At 42.8% G+C, this 19,530-nt stretch overlaps 1 protein-coding gene across 1 annotated transcript; it reads left to right on the top strand.

Moving 5' to 3' along the window:
- Positions 1–7,974: 7,974 nt before the first annotated feature.
- Positions 7,975–9,945, top strand: LOC311102595 (platelet-activating factor receptor-like; the record flags this gene model as incomplete). Its single annotated transcript, XM_084143969.1, has 2 exons — positions 7,975–8,049; positions 8,794–9,945. The coding sequence occupies exon 2, from the start codon at positions 8,836–8,838 to the stop codon at positions 9,943–9,945; it is 1,110 nt and encodes a 369-aa protein (XP_084000095.1). The 5' UTR covers positions 7,975–8,049; positions 8,794–8,835.
- Between the last annotated feature and the right edge of the window lie 9,585 nt (positions 9,946–19,530).

Raw genomic sequence — 19,530 nt, 5'->3', positions numbered from 1 at the left:
GTCTGATGAGTCCAAATGTGAGATTTTTGGTTCCATCCGCTGTGTCTTTGTGAGACGCAGAGTAATGTGTGGTTCCCACCGTGAAACATGGAAGAGGAGGTGTCATGGTGTGGGGGTGCTTTGCTGGTGACACTGTCAGTGATTTATTTAGAATTCAAGGCACACTTAACCAGCATGGCTACCACAGCATTCTGCAGCGATACGCCATCCCATCTGGTTTGCGCTTATTGGGACTATCGTTTGTTTTTCAACAGGACAATGACCCAACACACCCCCAGGCTGTGTATGGTCTATTTGACCAAGAAGGAGAGTGATTGAGTGCTGCATCAGATGACCTGGCCTCCACAGTCACCCGACCTCTACCCAATTGAGATGGTTTGGGATGAGTTGGACCGCAGAGTGAAGGAAAAGTAGCCAACAAGTGATCATTATATGTGGGAACTCCTTCAAGACTGTTGGAAAAGCATTCCAGGTGAAGCTGGTTGAGAGACTGCCAAGAGTGTGCAAACCTGTCATCAAGGCAAAGGGTGGCTACCTTGTAGAATCTCAAATCTCAAATATATTTTTTTATTTGTTTAACACTTTTTGGGTTACTGCATGATTCCATATGTGTTATTTCATAGTTTTGATGTCTTCACTATTATTCTACAATGTAGAAAATAGTAAAACAATTAAGAAAAACCCTTGAATGAGTAGGTGTGTCCAAACCTTTGACTGGTACTCTATATTGCGATTCTCATTATTCTATGTATTGTGATTCGATACGGTGATTTTATTGCAATTCGATGTTCCAAATATATTGCACACCATATGTCTGCTGCAAAGGGACAAGAGAGTGCCATGAGAAAACGAGTTTGTCAGTCATGGAAATAAAAGTGCTGAAAGCAAAATGGCTCCCCATTTTAAAAAAGAATATTGAGAACCAGCTATGAACGGAAAATACTGGAGTTTTGGTGCAGGTACAGCTAACTAGCTCCAAAATAATATTGCAATAGTAAAAACAGTAAGATATATAGCCAAACCTTTGACTGGTACTGTATATGGATGTATTATCTCTGTGGCTACTTGTATCTGTACAGGGGAACTCTGAATTACTCTATTCAAATAGTTGTATTGTCTTCTCAGGAATTGTGTCTTATTTACATTGGTCTCATTCGTCAAACAATCCTTTAAATGCTGTGACACCCTGTGGAGATTGGGCTTGGGAGTGTTTAGGTTACTGTAAACTTGGTATTGTTTGATTGGTCAATGGTGGTTGGTTTTGGGTTGAAAGGTTACACCTTCAGATGTTGTAAATTGAATTAAATGTCGTTGTTCTCTCTCTTGTGTCCTGTATCTAGTCCATGGAGGAAGGTTGTATGATCAATTCTCATTTCCTAGGCTTCTAGGCCTCTGGCCTCATAAGCATCTTTTCTGTTCATGCTTTGTCTTCTAAGTTAACCTTAGGCTCTATATGCCTAGAAGTATGCTTTGTAATGCTTGTTAATTATTTGTAACTTAATCTTTATGCCTTGTATGTGAATCCATTCATTGTACAATGTTAATTCAATATCTGCCTTTGATATAAAAAATTATCAGACCAATTTTTGCTACAGTGATGGAAAAAAGTATTTTATCCCCTGCTGATTTTGTACGTTTGCCCACTGACAAAGAAATGATCAGTCTATATTTGAACAGTGAGAGACAGAGTAACAACAAAAAAATCCAGAAAAACGCATGTCAGAAATGTTATAAATTGATTTGCATTTTATTGAGGGAAATAAGTATTGGACCCCCTCTCAATCAGAAAGATTTCTGGCTCCCAGGTGTCTTTTATACAGGTAACGAGCTGAGATTAGGAGCACACTATTAAAGGGAGTGCTCCTAATCTCAGTTTGTTACCTGTATAAAAGACACCTGTCCACAGAAGCAATCAATCAATCAGATTCCAAACTCTCAACCATGGCCAAGACCAAAGAGCTCTCCAAGAATGTCAGGGACAAGATTGTAGACCTACACAAGGCTGGAATGGGCTACAAGACCATCGCCAAGCAGCTTGGTGAGAAGGTGACAACAGTTGGTGCGATTATTCGCAAATGGAAGAAACACAAAATAACTGTCAATCTTCCTCAGCAAAGGGGCTCCATGCAAGATCTCACCTCGTGGAGTTGCAATGATCATGAGAACGGTGAGGAATCAGCCCAGAACTACACGGGAGGATCTTGTCAATGATCTCAAGGCAGCTGGGACCATAGTCACCAAGAAAACAATTGGTAACACACTACGCCGTGAAGGACTGAAATCCTGCAGTGCCCGCAAGGTCCCCCTGCTCAAGAAAGCACAAATACATGCCCGTTTGAAGTTTGCCAATGAACATCTGAATGATTCAGAGGAGAACTGGGTGAAAGTGTTGTGGTCAGATGAAACCAAAATGGAGCTCTTTGGCATCAACTCAACACGCCGTGTTTGGAGGAGGAGGAATGCTGCCTATGACCCCAAGAACACCATCCCCACCGTCAAACATGGAGGTGGAAACATTATGCTTTGCAAGTGGCTCATTTGACGCCAAACCAACAACAGTAGTTACTAATAACATAAATTGCTAATGTACGATGTAAAAGGTGGATTTTATGATGTAATGTCAACTTTATACATTTCTATCCCGGGACCATTACATTTTCTACTCACCCACAGCAATTCTCCATAAATCTGCTGTGGATTAGCCAGAATCCCATACCTTTATCACTGAGTGTATTAGATAATGTAAAGTCATTTGTGTAAGTGCAGTGCTTGTTGAATGTCCTTCCCTATAAGCTTGCTGAAAGTCTGTTGTCAATTTGTTTACTGTAAAATAGCATTGTATCTGGTCAAACACAATTTTTTCAAAAAATGTACTAAGGGTTGGTAACAGGCTGATTGGTCGGCTATTTCAGCCAGCAAAGGGGACTTGACTATTCTTAGGTAGCGGAATTACTTTTGCTTCCCTCCAGGCCTGAGGGCACACACTTTCTAGTAGGCTTAAATTGAAGATATGGGAAATAGGAGTTGCAATACCATCCGCTATTATCCACAGTAATCTTCCATCCAAGTTGTCAAACCCCGGTGGCTTGTCGCCTCTTCCACACTCACTTTACGGAATTAAATATTACAATGCTTGTCTTTCATAATTTGGTCAGATATATTGGTCAGATATACATTGCTGGCATGTCATGCCTAAGTGTGTGTCACGACTTCCTCCGAAGCTGCCACCTCTCCTTGTTCGGGCAGGCTTAGGCGTTCTTCGTCACCGGCCTTCTAGCCACTGCCGCTCCTCGTCTCATCATTCCATTTGTTTATTCTTGTTTATTACACACACCTGGTTCATATCCCCTCATCAGTACCTGTATAAGTGTTCCCTCTGCCCCCTTGTCTTTGTGTGTGATTGTTTATTGTAGAGGATAGAGAAGCTCGGTGGACCTCCGTGTATTTTGTATCACCGGGAATATTCCCTGTGTGCCTTGTATTTCCAGTGCGCCTGTTTTGCGCACTGGAGTGTTTTGACGCATTACTGCATAACTCTGTGGTTCAGAATAAATCCTGTTATTCTGTGATTTACCCTCCTGCACCTGTCTCCTTCGAAATCACCTCATCACAGTGTGCTAATCTTGCCAATGAACAAATCATTAAAGTAGTTGGCAATATCAGTGGGTTTTGTGATGTATGAGCCATGTGATTCAATGAATGATGGAGCTGAGTTTGCCTTTTTGCCCAACATTTCATTTAAGGTGCTCCAAAGATTTTTACTATAATTCTTTATATCATTTATCTGTGTTTTATAATATAGTTTATTATTCTTTTTATTCAGTTTAGACACATGATTTTTCAATTTGCTGTACGTTTGCCAATCGGTTAAGCAGCCAGACTTATTTGCCATACCTTTTGCCTCATCTCTCTCAACCATTCCATTTTTTTATTCCTCATCAATCCAAGGGGATTTAACAGTTTTTACAGTCATTTTCTTAATGGGTGCATAACTGGAATAAGCAATTTCATAAATGTGTCCAGTGCAGCATCTGGTTGCTCCTCATTACACACCACAGACCAGCAAATATTATTTACATAATCCACATAAGAATCACTACAAAACATTTTGTATGACCTCTTATACACTATATTAGGTCCAGCCTTTGGAACTTTGGTTTTCCTAGATATGGCTACTATATTGTGATCACTACATCTGATGGATTTGGATACTGCTTTAAAGCAAATTTCTGCAGCATTAGTAAAGATGTGATCCATGTGATCCATGATTTCATTCCTGTGCTGTTTGTAACTACCCTTATAGGTTGACTGATAACCTGAACCGGGTTGCAGGCACTGGTTACAGTTGTGAAGCTTTTTCTTGAGTGGGCAGCTTGATGAAAGCCAGTCAATATTGAAATCACCCAGAAAATATACATCTCTGTTGATATCACATACATTATCAAGCATTTCACACATATTATCCAGATACTGACTGTTAGCACTTGGTGGTCTATAGCAGCTTCCCAAAATAATGGGCTTTAGGTGAGGCAGATGAACCTGTAGCCATATTACTTCAACAGTATTTAACATGAGATCCTCTCTAAGCTTTACTGGAATGTGGTAGTTAATATAGAACGCAACACCACACCCATTGGCATTTCTGTCTTTTCTGTAGATGTTATAATCATTACATTTTACATTTTTGTCATTTAGCAGACGCTCTTATCCAGAGAGACTTACAGTTAGTGAATGCAGACATGTTTGTTTTTTATACTGGCCCCCCGTGGGAAACGAACCCACATCCCTGCCGGCCAAACCCTCCCCTACCTTGGACGACACTGGACCAATTGTGCGCTGCCCATGGGTCTCCCGGTCGCGGCCGGCTGCGACAGAGCCTGGACACGAACCAGGATCTCTAGTGGCACAGCGATGCCTTAGACCACTGCGCCACATGGGAGACATTCTTTTGCATTCTGTTGTCACGGTTTCGGCCGAGGCTGCTCCTCCTCCTTGTTCGGGCAGGCTTCGGCGGTCGTCGTCTCCGGAGTACTAGCTGCCACCGTTTTATGTTTCGATGTTTGTTTGGTTTTGTCTGTTTTGTTACACCTGTTCCTTGTTAGTGTTAATTATGCGTCCTATAAGTTCTCTTGGGTTTTGTCATGTGTTGTGTGTAATTGTTCGTTGTCATTTTGGGATGCTAGTTCGTTTATCTCTCTGTTTTGTTTTTGAAGAGAGTTCCACACTTTGTGTGCCTTTTGTTTGCACTTTACCGGTGTGCGTAAAGTTCGCTTGCCTGCCAGGTTGTATGTAGCCGTGTTTGGCCTGTTCTTTTTGTCTTCACTAAAGACGTCAGTACGAAGCCTCTGTGTGTCTTGCGCTTGATTCCACACCACATCTACACTCAACCTTGACATCTGTAAATTGCTGAACATTTATTGAAAAGGTTATTCAGGCTATAAAGGAATAGGCTTATCCAGCGCGACTTACAGTTAGTGAGTGCATACACTTTCATACTGGCCCCCCGTGGGAATCGAACCCACAACCCTGGCGTTGCAAGCGCCATGCTCTACCAACTGAGCTACACTTATCTTTATTCTGTACGGTATAAACCTCACTATTCTGTGTAATGTGTACCAATAATCACAGACCAATGTAAGACACCAATAAACTCCATAAATAAGTATGTTGCACCACCCACAAGTTGCATCGTCTAGTTACGCTACCTAATGCCATTAGCGGTGTTAGCCTTCTAATCCAGCTAGCTACATTAGTTAGTGTTAACTAGGTGAATGACGGGGACGTAGACATCGCTAACAGTGTGTAACATACCATCTAGCTAGTTAGTTTAATGACAACACAAGTTTACGTTACGGCATATAAATAATTTCACAGCAACCCTGCGAATGTAGTTAGCCGGCTCATTACTGCACATTGTGCAGACACATCCGCCATTTTGTATTTTCACCCAGTGTCAGACTTTATACTTGAGCTAAAACTACGCAACAAAAACACTCATAATATTGCTACCACTATCATCAAAGGTATTATCTAAGTTAGTCAGAATATTAATGTCATTTGTTACTAGCAAGATATTTACTTCATTAACCTTGTTAATGTGGGCTATTTTTAGCACTTTTCTGGGATGCTTGATTGTTTTCATTGCTTTACTGGGAAGCTTAGCAGAAGTAGACATGCTCATGCTATTTATGTTAGTGCAGGGTGAACTGCACACAGTGGACTTCCAACTAGGGCATACCGCCTCAGTGCTAACAGTATAACTCTGGTTCATAAGCACATGATTACTGCATACAATAGCTGTGGAATCAGCAGAGGCATTCAGGGCAGTTAGAGGGACATCAATTAGGTTACTTATATTGTGTCTTCCAACGCCCCTGGGAAAATGTACATTTGCTGAAGCATTATGACAACTCAGCGACACAATGAGAGGGATTAACTGAGCTGGGCTTGGGTCATTGATAAGTCATTGTCTCAACGCAGCCTTATAATGCTGTGAAAGGATCCAGGAACCCAGGTAGTATGGGGCATTCATTAGTGTCAAGCAGTGACCCAATCAGTTCTTTAAAATCCATCTTCAGCTGTTCCGAGCTGCCCTTCATAATGTCATTGAATCCCACATGAACTATGATAGACTGAATTTCCTGATGCTGGTTTAAAATGTTTGGGAGCAGCTTATTGATATCCTGTACTCGTGCTCCTGGATAGCACAACGTTTTTTGCTCCATGGACTGAGACATTTCTCACCATTGAACTGCCCAATACAACGGCCGGAGAAGGGAATGAAGAAATCCGCCAATTCCTATCCCTCACACAATTAGTTTAACCTTTCAGGGGTCCACGAGAAGCAGGATAGTGTACGCCCGCTGCTCACGGCGATAGATCCAGACCTCCCACAGCAGGCAGTGCCCCGTCAGATCCAGAGAGAGGGAAAGGAGCCGAACTTGACAACGAAGCCGCTGCTGAAGTCAGCGTAGTTGGAGTCAGCACCGCTGTCGCAGACACAGGCAATCCCAGCGATGAAGGTGCAGGTAGATAAGGCACCAGTGCAGCAAAGCTATTCCTTATGTCAATCTGCTCCGAACCTCTCGCAGTCACTCCCATCTGCTTAGCAACATGCCGCTGCCTTCGGTTTCCACGTCTTGTGACATGGGACCAGCGCTGATTGGAACAATGTTCTTGCTGTTCTCTGTCTACTTCATTACAAGATGGAGGAGGCGAAGCAGATGGAGACGACTTCCTTGGCAGGCAAGTTCCAGGTAGCACAGGCCATTCAGATCGAGACAGATGACAAGGCGGGGAAACATCCATCAGGCCCGAGCAGCGTCCAGCCATAGGAGTTGAGAAAGAGAAAGTTCCAAATAGCTTTTTCCCCATAAATTCGCGCAGAATTTAGGCACCTCATTCCTGTAATCCTCCGCTAGCAAACAATTGCTGCATTGGAATTCCGTATTGTCAATATAGTGGAGTCGACCATGTGTGAATATTGTTGTTGTATGTTTACAAGGCCTATACCCAATATTAGGAATATCTTCCTAATATTGAGTTGGACCCCCCCCCCACACACACACACACACACACTGATTGAAGTGGATTTAACAAGTGACATCAATAAGGGATCATAGCCTTCACCTGGTCAGTCTATTTCATGGAAAGACCAGGTGTTCTTAATGTTTTGTACACTGTACTATTTAGTGTATAATGTATATTTAATTATCAGATCGGACTTGCCACAACTGAAGTTCCGTCTGGGAAAAATAAAGTTATTCTATTCTCTTAAAATAAAATAAAATAAAAAAGGCTAAAGAGACCAGATTGTCTCGTTTCATTTTGAAGTTACCTACAGGGCTGTTTTCTCTTTAATTTCAAGTTTGAGTGTGAATATGTTCATATTTGACATGTTAAGACTTGTCTTTCTTCTTTCTTCATTTCTTTGTACTTCTTTTCCTTGGAAAAGGTTGTGGGATTTACTGGAACCAGGACATATCCATCCCTAAGGATTTTAGTGAGGTAGTTCCTCCGGATTGTGGGAATCCCATTGAACTGACCAGGGTAAGTTCAGTTCAACCTCCAGTTCAACCTCGTTTTCCTCTTGCTCTCACTTCCCATTCCTAAGTGAATGTCACTAGGGTGGCCAAACAGTTATGCCACATTAGGCAAAGCATCAGTCCAGATATCATGTCATTCCATATAATATCATAACACCTTTTATATACACTTCATTATTTTGCTAATACATGAGATGTTAAGCCACTAAGTAGGGCTTATGAAGCCTTTATAGCCACATTTTTTGTTCATATAAAGTAGGACCCCTCTTGTTATTGTCTGTTATACTGATGACAGAGCAGGAAGACATTAGTCTAGATTTGACTGGAAATATGGTCATCAATCATTAGTCATCATCACAAACAGAGAGCACAGTGTTGCTGCTAGACAGCAGACCAGAAAAGGCTGGTGACACAAGTGTTATAAGACACTTCCTGTGGGTGTCATAGCGGACTGTTGATAGGTGTGTTTTATGGTTTGTATATGAACAACTCTATTTCAGTTACATTTACAGTAAGGTGTGAAAATCTCAAATATGGTGGTGTCTGACACACTTTGTGTGTTTATCACAGTAAATGATTCAATGAATCAACATTTGCACAGACTGGATAGACCTATAGCTATTCCACTCACCTGGGATTGACACTAGACACGTCGAAAGTCCTCCTACTGACTACAGTAAGATGAGTACTAAAGTGAATATTGCAGTGTCTTGAAATATTACTCTAATAGGAAGTATTTTTCTCACAGAGGGAGTTGCTTGCTTTAGCAAAACCAACAGTGGAGTCGACCATGGGGATGACCGAGGACTTAGCAGTGACCACGACAGTGAACGTATCGATAGTCGGGAACAGAACCTTCTTGGACTCGGAGTTCCGCTACACCCTCTTCCCAGTGTTCTACGGTGTTGTGTTCATCCTTGGGCTGATAACCAACAGTTACGTGTTGTTCGTGCTGTGGCGCCTGCGCGACACCAAGCCAATGAACGAGATCTGCATCTACATGGCCAACCTGACTGTGGCCGACCTCCTCTTCGTGTGCGCCCTCCCCTTCTGGATCGGCTACTACCACCACGGCGGTGTCTGGCTCTACGGCGAATTCCTGTGCCGTGTCACCGGCGTGTTCTTCTTCATCAACACCTACTGCTCCGTCCTCTTCCTCACCGCCATCAGCGTCAACCGCTACTGGGCCGTCACGCGCCCGCTGGACGCCGCCTCGTCCGACCATTGGTGCCGTGGGGTGGCCGTCACAATGGTCATCTGGGTGGTCACTCTGTCCATGTCGGTGCCGTATCTCTTGGAGACGGGCATCCAGGTTGACAAGGACAACATGTTGCGATGCTTCGAGGGCTACCACCACGAGACGGACAGCGAGAAGCGGCTTGTGGCCGCAACCCACCTTACCATTGTGGGATGCTTCGTCTTGGTCTTCTTCCTCGTCGTAGTGTGTAATCTGCTCATCGCCCGGGCGTTACTAGCCCAGTCCCCTACCCAGGCTCGGGGCTCCAGTTCCTCCAAACCCAGGGGGCTGAAAGGCCGGGCCCTGCAGATGCTGTGTGCTGTGGTGGGGGTATTCGTGGTGTGCTTCCTCCCCCACCACGTGGTCCAGGGACCCTGGACCCTGGCTGTGCTGGACATCAAGGAGGGATGGGGCAGTATAGACTGGAACAAGAGGACCAGGCAGTGGTTGAACGACGCCCACCAGGTCACCCTGATGCTGATGGGGCTCAACTGCCTCTTGGACCCCGTAGTGTACTGCTTCGCCACCAGGAGGTTCCACCTGTACATCAAGGACCATCTGAAAAAGATGGGGAGGGACAAAGGCTGCTCGGAAACAGCCATCACACACATGTCTATGGTGCAGTGCAAGAATGTGAGCCAGCAGCACAATAGAGAACAGTAGCAGCTCAATAATTAAAGTCCTACAATGTAATGGAAAACTGTAATTTATACGGTAAGTTTGGGTATTATCAACAGTAAAATACTCTAACCGTTTTACTGCAGCATAGTGTAAATTGTTGTGGGCGGGGAAATAATTGCTTTATTTTGAATGGTACTGTAATTCCACCCCACAGAATACAGTACTGTACCGTGTCTTTGGAGCGCCAAAAACCTTTTGACCAGTTGTGGTGCATGGTATTGTTGTTTCTGGCTCATTAACATATTTTGAGGCATGCCTTGTAAGAAGCTATATTTGTTGCACCCATGAGTGAAAATGCTGTACCAATTTAACTCCTATGTTCTAGGAGACAGATTGTATAGGGGACAGATTTTAGTGGCAGCAAGTCTTAAACCTTAAATGGTTGAGCATTTTGCCATGTCCTTTTGGTCTGTAGCCCTGTAGTCGCTGCCAGTTTGGAAAACTTTGTTAAGGCCTCTAGAAGTGCAAGTGATATAAAACACCAAATATGCATTAATATACTGTAATGTGTAAACAATTTACCTAGCAGCCACCCTCACTGGGTTGTTTACAACCGGATGCATCTGGTCTTCAGGGGAAATGGAAAGAGAGCCTGTGACGCTCAAGAGACTTCCGCTTTTGGACGTTAACAAGGCGACACTCCCATCGTAACTCCTCCTCCACATTTACTAGATTGGTTGAACAGCGCAGAAGATAACCTCCCCCAACAGTTTTTTTTCTTCTTGTCAGCTACGTTAGGTTACCTAGCAGCCAACCCGCTTGCACTAATCCCTTATCATTACAGTAAAATACTGTGAAATACAAACTCCTCCCCTCAATGAATTTCATTCATCCATTAATTCCTATTACGGTAGCATCTTTTTTTTAAACGGTATAATACAGTACATTTTACGGTATTGTACTGTGTGTCATTACACAGTACTTGCTTTGGTACCATATTTATATTACAGTAGGTGTACTGTAATATGAAATACAAAATTGTACTTGCCACTGAGCTGCCTGTAAGTTGCTTTCAAATTCACGGCAACACCTTTAAAGGGGAGCTAACGTTGTATTGTAGATATTCTGGCCATGCTAATGCTGACTTTTCTTGGTGACCACATCCTCAGGATGCTTTCAATCAAACCACAAACCCACACCTGATGATTTGTAAAGCAACATGTCACTTATGTTTTCAGTTATATAGTACATTGTATCTCACACTGTATCTTACACTTTATCCTTGTGACAGACTTGCGACTTCAATTTCACCACCTCTCTTTCTTCCTGTTCTTTTTCTCTTTGAGTGTAAACAGAGTAGGAAAGCAGAAGTTTCATAGGGAACTGGAGCTTCTATAAATGATAGATTCACTCCTCTTACAATTCCCTCCGGAAGGAGATTAAGGGCTCTATTCAATCAGATCCTCTTTAGCAGACATTTGCATAGCGGTTGTTTTGGCGCTGTAGTAGGTGGAACTGGATAGAGCTGTCAAATCCACAAGCAGCTCCTGGCATTATACCTAAAGCGGACATTGCCATTGACTGCACAGAGTCGCATAAAGATAAATCCCATGCGGCCATGTGTACAAGTTTGAATACTGGAATGTGAGCTGTAATCTACACCTGATAGAAATCCTCATTATTTTGTTGAATGATTTCAAATTTGAGCGTCATTATTTCTATATAGCCTATACTTTCTCGTTCTGAACTTCTAACGTGAGTAGGACGGGTGTGGCTTTGTGACAATAATCAAGACCAGCTGCTCACCGATATGACAGGTCAAATGCAGTTACACCTCCGACACTGCCTAAACATCAGATATGCGGGTGTCGGCTATCGCCGGTTAACGCTTGATCTGATTGAATCTAGGCCTAAGGGTCCCACTATTCAGCAAGAATAGGAGCAAGGCAAGTTTCATTCAGCCATCAGGCTGCTGAACAGTGGGACATAGGACAGATGCAGGCCCAATACACGGTTGGACAGTAGTCCGCAGAGACGTTGAATATGTGAAAATGTAAATGTGTGACTTGTGTACTAACGTTCCAGTTTTCCATACTGCATGTAACATATTGTGTTGTGTTTGTGTATTTGTATGCTGACGTTACGAAATGAATTTCTACGTAAATGGACAAAATATATCGTATCATATCGTATTTGTTTTGTAAGATTGCAAAACAAATACTGGGAGCCCAGAAGTATTTACAAAAATGTAATGTAATGCTATTACTGTTATTGCTATTATTATTGTAAAGAATGATGGAGTAACAAGCTTCAAGGACCTTTTACAAGGCTGGTAACCATTCCACTGGGCACAGATGTCAATTCAACATCGATTCCACGTTGGGTCAGCGTAATTTCATTGAAATGACGTGGAAACAACGTTGATTCAACCAGTGTATGCCCAGTGGGATGTGATGAACTTGATGACTATGATTATTTTGAATGGTACTGTAATTCCACCCCACAAAATACAGTACTGTACCGTGTCTTTGGAGCGCCAAAAACCTTTTGACCAGTTGTGGGTGCATGGTATTGTTGTTTCTGGCTCATTAACATATTTTGAGCTGCACTTTGTAAGAAGCTATATTTGTTGCACCCATGACTGAAAATACTGTACCAATTTAACTCCTATGTTCTAGGAGACAGATTTTAGTGGCAGCAAGTCTTAAACCTTAAATGGTTGAGCATTTTGCCATGTCCTTTTGGTCTGTTTTGCCCTGTAGTCGCTGCCAGTTTGGAAGCCTTTGTTAAGGCCTCTAGAAGTGCAAGTGATATAAAACACCAAATATGCATTAATATACTGTAATGTGTAAACAATTTACCTAGCAGCCACCCTCAGTGGGTCGTTTACAACCGGATGCATCTGGTCTTCAGGGGAAATGGAAAGAGAGATTGTGACGCTCAAGAGACTTCCGCTTTTGGACGTTAACAAGGCGACACTCCCATCGTTACTCCTCCTCCACATTTACTGGATTGGTTGAACAGCGCAGAAGAGAACCTCACCCAACAGTTTTTTTCTTCTCGTCAGCTACATTAGGTTACCTAGCAGCCAACCTGCTTGTACCAATCCCTTGTTATTACAGTAAAATACAAACCCGTACCTTCAATGAATTTCACTTATTTAACAATTTAAAAAAACAAAACAGTGTAATACAGTACATTTTACGGTATTGTACTGTGTGTCATTACACAGTACTTGCTTTGATACCATATTTATATTACAGTAGGCAAACGAGTCCCCTTCTTAAGCTTAGCAGATAGATAAACCCGGTACAGCTACTGTAGTGTTGAAGGATGATTTATTGCCACCGCTTCGTAGGTACAATAATAGTGACTAAAATGAGTAAAACTGAAATATAGAAAGAAAAGAACAATGAGTATGACTTATTGTATGCTATCTGGATACTAGGCTTCATTCTCAATAATAACACAGCATGTATTTGTATACATGTTCATAAACACAGAAATATGCAGCATTATGCATTAAATCAGATGTAAATAATTCCCCACAACATGACAAGATCAAATGCACTGAACAGATATCCATGTGGCTATCAAGAAGATTCATAAATCACATTAAAACGATCATCCGTACATATCATCATGAATTGAATGCCAAATATGTTATGATTAATTTGACTTACAGACAATGCTTCTACAAAATGATAGCAAGAAGGATGGAGTTTGATAACGTCTGCAGCTCCACAGTGTGACTTTCACCATTTTGGAATGTAACAATTCTTCTTCTACAGGATTTAGCACATGAAACAAACGACACACATCAACACAGGACAGTGTTGGAATTACACAATAACCAAAACGCAGTGGTTCCCAAACTTTTTATAGTCCCGTACCCCTTCAAACATTCAACCTCCAGCTGCGTACCCCCTCTAGCACCAGGGTCAGCGCACTCTCAAATGTTGTTTTTTGCTATACACTATACGATACATTTATTAAACATAAGAATGAATTTGAGTTTTTGTCACAACCCGGCTCGTGGGAAATGACAAAGAGCTCTTATAGGACCAGGGCACAAATAATAATATAATAATACTCAATAATTTTGCTCTCTTTTTTTAGCCATCTTACATAGAAAACTTTATTTGTTCATAACAAATTGTGAATAACTCACCACAGGTTAATGAGAAGGGTGTGCTTGAAAGGATGCACATAATTCTGCAATGTTGTATTGGAGAGAGTCTCAGTCTTAAATCATTTTCCACACACAGTCTGTGCCTGTATTTAGTGTTCATGCTAGTGAGGGCAGAGAATCCACTCTCACATAGGTACGTGGTTGCAATGGGCATCAGTGTCTTAACAGCGCGACTTGCCAAGGCAGGATACTCTGAGCGCAGCCCTATCCAGAAATCTGGCAGTGGCTTCTGATTTAAATTCAATTTTCACAGAACCAATTGTTTCCATTTCGATGAGGATCTCATGTTCAGATATCGGTAAGTGGACTGGAGTCAGGGCATGAAAGGGATAACGAATCGGCCGATGTGAGTAAGACCTTTAAACAGGTCAACATTCACAAGGCCGCAGGGCAAGACGGATTACCAGGACGTGTACTCCGAGCACGCGCTGACCAACTGGCAGGTGTCTTCACTGACATTTTCAACCTCTCCCTGTCTGAGTCTGTAATACCAACATGTTTCAAGCAGACCACCATAGTCCCTGTGCCCAAGAACACTAAGGTAACCTGCCTAAATGACTACCAACCCGTAGCACTCACGTCTGTTGCCATGAGGTGCTTTGAAAGGCTGGTCATGGCTCATATCAACACCATTATCCCAGAAACCCTAGACCCACTCCAATTAGCATACCGCCCCAACAGATCCTCAGATGATGCAATCTCTATTGCGCTCCACACTGCCCTTTCACACCTGGACAAAAGGAACATCTATGTGAGAATGCTATTCATTGACTACAGCTCAGCGTTCAACACCATAGTGCCCTCAAACCTCATCACTAAGCTAAGGACCCTGGGACTAAACACCTCCCTCAGCAACTGGATCCTGGACTTCCTGATGGGCCACCCCCAGGTGGTAAGGGTAGGTAACCACATATCCGCCACACTGATTCTCAACATGGGGGCCCCTCAGGGGTGCGTGCTCAGTCCCCTCCTGTACTCCCTGTTCACTCATGACTGCATGGCCAGGCACGACTCCAACACCATCATTAAGTTTGCAGATGACACAACAGTGGTAGGCCTGATCACCGACAACGACGAGACAGCCTATAGGGAGGAGGTCAGAGACCTGGCCGTGTGGTGCCAGGACAACAACCTCTCCCTCAACGTGATCAAGACGAAGGAGATGATTGTGGACTACAGGAAAAAGAAGAGGACCGAGCACGCCGGGGCTGTAGTGGAGCAGGTTGAGAGCTTCAAGTTCCTTGGTGTCCACATCACCAACAAACTAACATGGTCCAAGCACACCAAGACAGTCATGAAGAGGGCACAACAAAACCTATTCCCCCTAAGGAGACTGAAAAGATTTGGTTATACAGCTGCACCATCGAGAGCATCCTGACTGGTTGCATCACTGCCTGGTATGGCAACTGCTCGGCATCCGACTGCAAGGCACTACAGAGGTTAGTGCGTACGGCCCAGTACATCACTGGGGCCAAGCTTCCTGCCATCCAGGACCTCTATACCAGGCGGTGTCAGAGGAAGGCACCCCAGTCATAGACTGTTCTCTCTGCTACCGCACAGCAAGCGGTACCGGAGTGCCAAATCTAGGTCCACGAGGCTTCTAAACAGCTTCTACCCCCAAGCCATAAGACTCCTGAACATCTAATCAATTGGCTACCCAGACTATTTGCATTCCCCCCCCCCCCCCCCCCCCACTTTACGCTGCTGCTTTGGTTTGATTTGATTTGAATCCAGTTGTTTGTGTCGTCCGTTTCGGGAAAGTACCTGTGTAATTGCGCACCCAGCTCACTCAGGTGCTTCGCTATATCACATTTGACATTGTCCGTTAGCTTGAGTTCATTTGCACACAAAAATGGAAATACGTGTGTTGTCCTTGTTAATGCAGACAGAGAAGAGCTCCAACTTCTTAATCATAGCCTAAATGTTGTCCCGCACATTGAATATAGTTGCGGAGAGTCCCGTAATCCTAGATTCAGATCATTCAGGCGAGAAAAAACATCACCCAGTCGTGTGAGAAACTCATCATCATGCAACCGGTCGGACAAGTGAAAATGGTCAGTAAAGAAAACTTTAAGATCGTCTCTCAATTTAAAAAAAACTTGTCAATACTTTGCCCCTTGATAACCAGCGCACTTCTGTATGTTGTAAAAGCGTTACATGGCCGCTGCCCATATAATTGCATAATGCAGAAAATATAAGAGAGTTCAGGTGCCTTGCTTTAACAAAGTTAACCATTTTCACTGTAGTGTCCAAAACATATTTCAAGCTGTCAGGCCTTCCCTTGGCAGCAAGAGCCTCTCGGTGGATGCTGCAGTGGACCCAAGTGGCGTCGGGAGCAACTGCTTGCACGCGTGTTACCACTCCACTATCTCTCGCTGTCATGGCTTTTGCGCCATCAGTACAGATACCAACACATCTTGACCACCAAAGTCCATTTACATTTACATTTTAGTCATTTAGCAGACGCTCTTATCCAGAGCGACTTACAGGAGCAATTAGGGTTAAGTGCCTTGCTCAAGGGCACATCGACAGACTTTTCACCTAGTCGGCTCAGGGATTAGAACCAGTGACATTTCGGTTACTGGCACAACGCTCTTAACCACTAAGCTACCTGCCGCCCCCATTTGATGTCACAAAGCTGTCCAGTACTTTAAAAATATCCTCTCCTGTTGTCCAGGTTTCCAGTGGTTTGCAGAAGAGGATGTCTTCCTTAATTGACCCCCCATAAATGTAACAGACATATACCAGGAGCTGTGCCAGGCCCGCCACGTCTGTTGCTCATCCAGCTGTAACGCATAGAATTCACTGGCTTGTATGCAAAGCAGTAATTGTTTCAAAACATCTCCTGCCATGTCACTGAAGCGTCGTGAAACAGTGTTGTTTGATGAAGTGATAGAGGAATTATGATTATGGCTAAAATTGTTCACCCCAATACTGATGATGACTGTGTGAACTGTGTTAGGGTTATCATTATAAACCCACTAAACAGAGGGGGTGAGTTAGAAACTGCTGAGACAAACATTCCAGGATGAAGGGGACTGAGAAACTGGTTAAAGGCCTCCTAAAGGTGGGCGGAGCAAAGTTCCTTTGTGTGAAGCATATATAAAGGCTGGTTATGTGTTTTGGCGGGAGAGCTCTCCATGATTAAATGATACAGATCATTCTTGCTGGTTGTGGACCTTTGTTTGATTCATAATTAAAACCAGAGCCTTACACCCTCTGGGAATTATTCAGAGCATTAAGTTTAATTAGAGAGAGAGAGAAATTCTCATGACATGAAGGCATTGTCTGTATAGTTTTTTTTGGCCTTTTCCCTGCAGCATTGTCCCAGCCATATCCGCGGCAGCAGAAATAATTAAGTTCTCCACAATAGTATGGGGCTTGCCTGTCCTAGCCACTCGGTCGCTCACCATATAAGACGCTTCCTGCCCCTTCTTATTAATGCGATCTGTTGCTATGTCTTACTACTCGAAAGTCATCGTAATTCTCGCTCAAAAAACTCCTGTGGCTTATTTTTCAAATTGGCATCTTTCGTTTCTAAATGTCTGCGAAAGAGTGAAGGTTTCATCGAGTTGTGAGATAGTACTTTTGCACATATAACACACTGTGGCTGAGGAAAGACACTACTCCCAACATAAGTGCAGTAGTGTAAAGTACTTAAGTAAAAATACTTTAAAGTAATACTTAACTAGTTTTTTGGGGTATCTGTACTTTACTTTACCATTTATATTTTTGACAACTTTTACTTTTACTTCACTACATTCCTAAAGATAATAATGTACTTTTTACTCCATACATTTACCCTGACACCCAAAAGTACTTGTTACATTTTGACAGGAAAATTGACCAATTCACGCACTTATCAAGACAACATCCCTGGTCATCCCTACTGCCTCTGATCTGGCGGACTCACTAAACACAAATGCTTTGTTTGTAAATTAATGTCAGAGTGTTGTAGTGTGCCCCTGGCTATCCGTAAATAAAAAATAAATAAAAAAATAATGGTGCTGTCTGGTTTGCATAATATAAGGAATTTGAAATTATTAAAACTTTTACTTTTACTTTTAATACTTACGTACATTTTAGCAATTCCATTTACTTTTGATACTTTATGTTTAAAACCAAATACTTTTAGACTTTTACTCAAGTAGCATTTTACTGGGTGACTTTCACTTTTACTTGAGTCATTTTCTATTAAGGTATCTTTACTTTTACTCAAGTATGACTTTTGAGTACTTTTTCCACCACTGTATAAGTTATCATCATATTTGCGCCTTTTCGGTGGTCCAATGTCCCTGTCTGTTGTTCGGTGCTTTCCCGGCTAAGGGGGCAGTAGCTCTTCGGCTGCATCAGATTCACAACTGTCAGTGTCCATGCTAGCTGGGCTAGCAACAAATGTAGAATTACTGATGCTAGCATTGGATGTGCTCATGGAAGCAGAACAACTTGTGTCGTCGACAGGTGCAGGTGTAGTACTGCTGGTAGTAGCAGTACTACCAGTAGAGATGGTATGTGTCTCTATGGACGCGGGCCTTACTTTTTTTTTTACCATTCATCAATTTTTGAGCAAACGGAATGAGCAGCAGCTATCTTTGGCTACATACGGACCGTTAATGGAATTCACGAGAGAGAGTAACGGTTAATGTGATTAGATGTTAATTATTTGACAAGGCTACCTGTATTTGACATTGTGTTGTTATTTCGCTGAACACTAGATGGTTTAATTTGATTTTTGGCAGTGAAATGAGGCTACTCGGGCGAGAAAAAAACATCACCCAAATGTATAGCCCCATTGGAAAATCTAAATGGACTGTTTTGAAAATGTGAATCACATTTTTATTTGGCGTACCACCGACGGCAATGCGCGTACCGCTGGGGAATAGCCGGCCTAAAGGAACTCAAACCCAACTACAGGGGTACTGTAATATGAAATACAAAATTGTACTTGCCACTGAGCTGCCTGTAAGTTGCTGTCAAATTCACGGCAACACCTTTAAAGGGGAGCTAACGTTGTATTGTAGATATTCTGGCCATGCTAATGCTGACTTTTCTTGGTGACCACATCCTCAGGATGCATCCAATCAAACTACAAACCCACACGTAAAGCACTTTCTGACAACTGTTGATCTAAAAATTGTATTTATTGGTTGACTCCTCCATTATAATGAATGCTTTAAGTAATCTTTGTACCATTTGATTCTTAGTTCCCCCCCGCAACATGTCACTTATATTTTCAGTTATATTGTACATTGTATCTCACCCCTTACACAATTCCAAAACGTTTGTGTGGTGCGATGTGAAATTGTATATCGGTGTTGTGAGCTGCGGCCCTCCGTAATGAGATTAAGGGCTCCATACAATAAGATCCGCCATAGCAGACATCTGCATAGCGGTTGTTTAGGCTGTGTAGGAGGTGGAACTGCCTAGAGCTGTCA

Source organism: Coregonus lavaretus (assembly GCF_964263955.1).
Source record: "Coregonus lavaretus genome assembly, chromosome: 27".
Classification (NCBI taxonomy): Eukaryota; Metazoa; Chordata; class Actinopteri; order Salmoniformes; family Salmonidae; genus Coregonus; species Coregonus lavaretus.
Note: the sequence above shows the minus strand (reverse complement) of the source record. Positions and strands in the feature narration are given on the sequence as shown.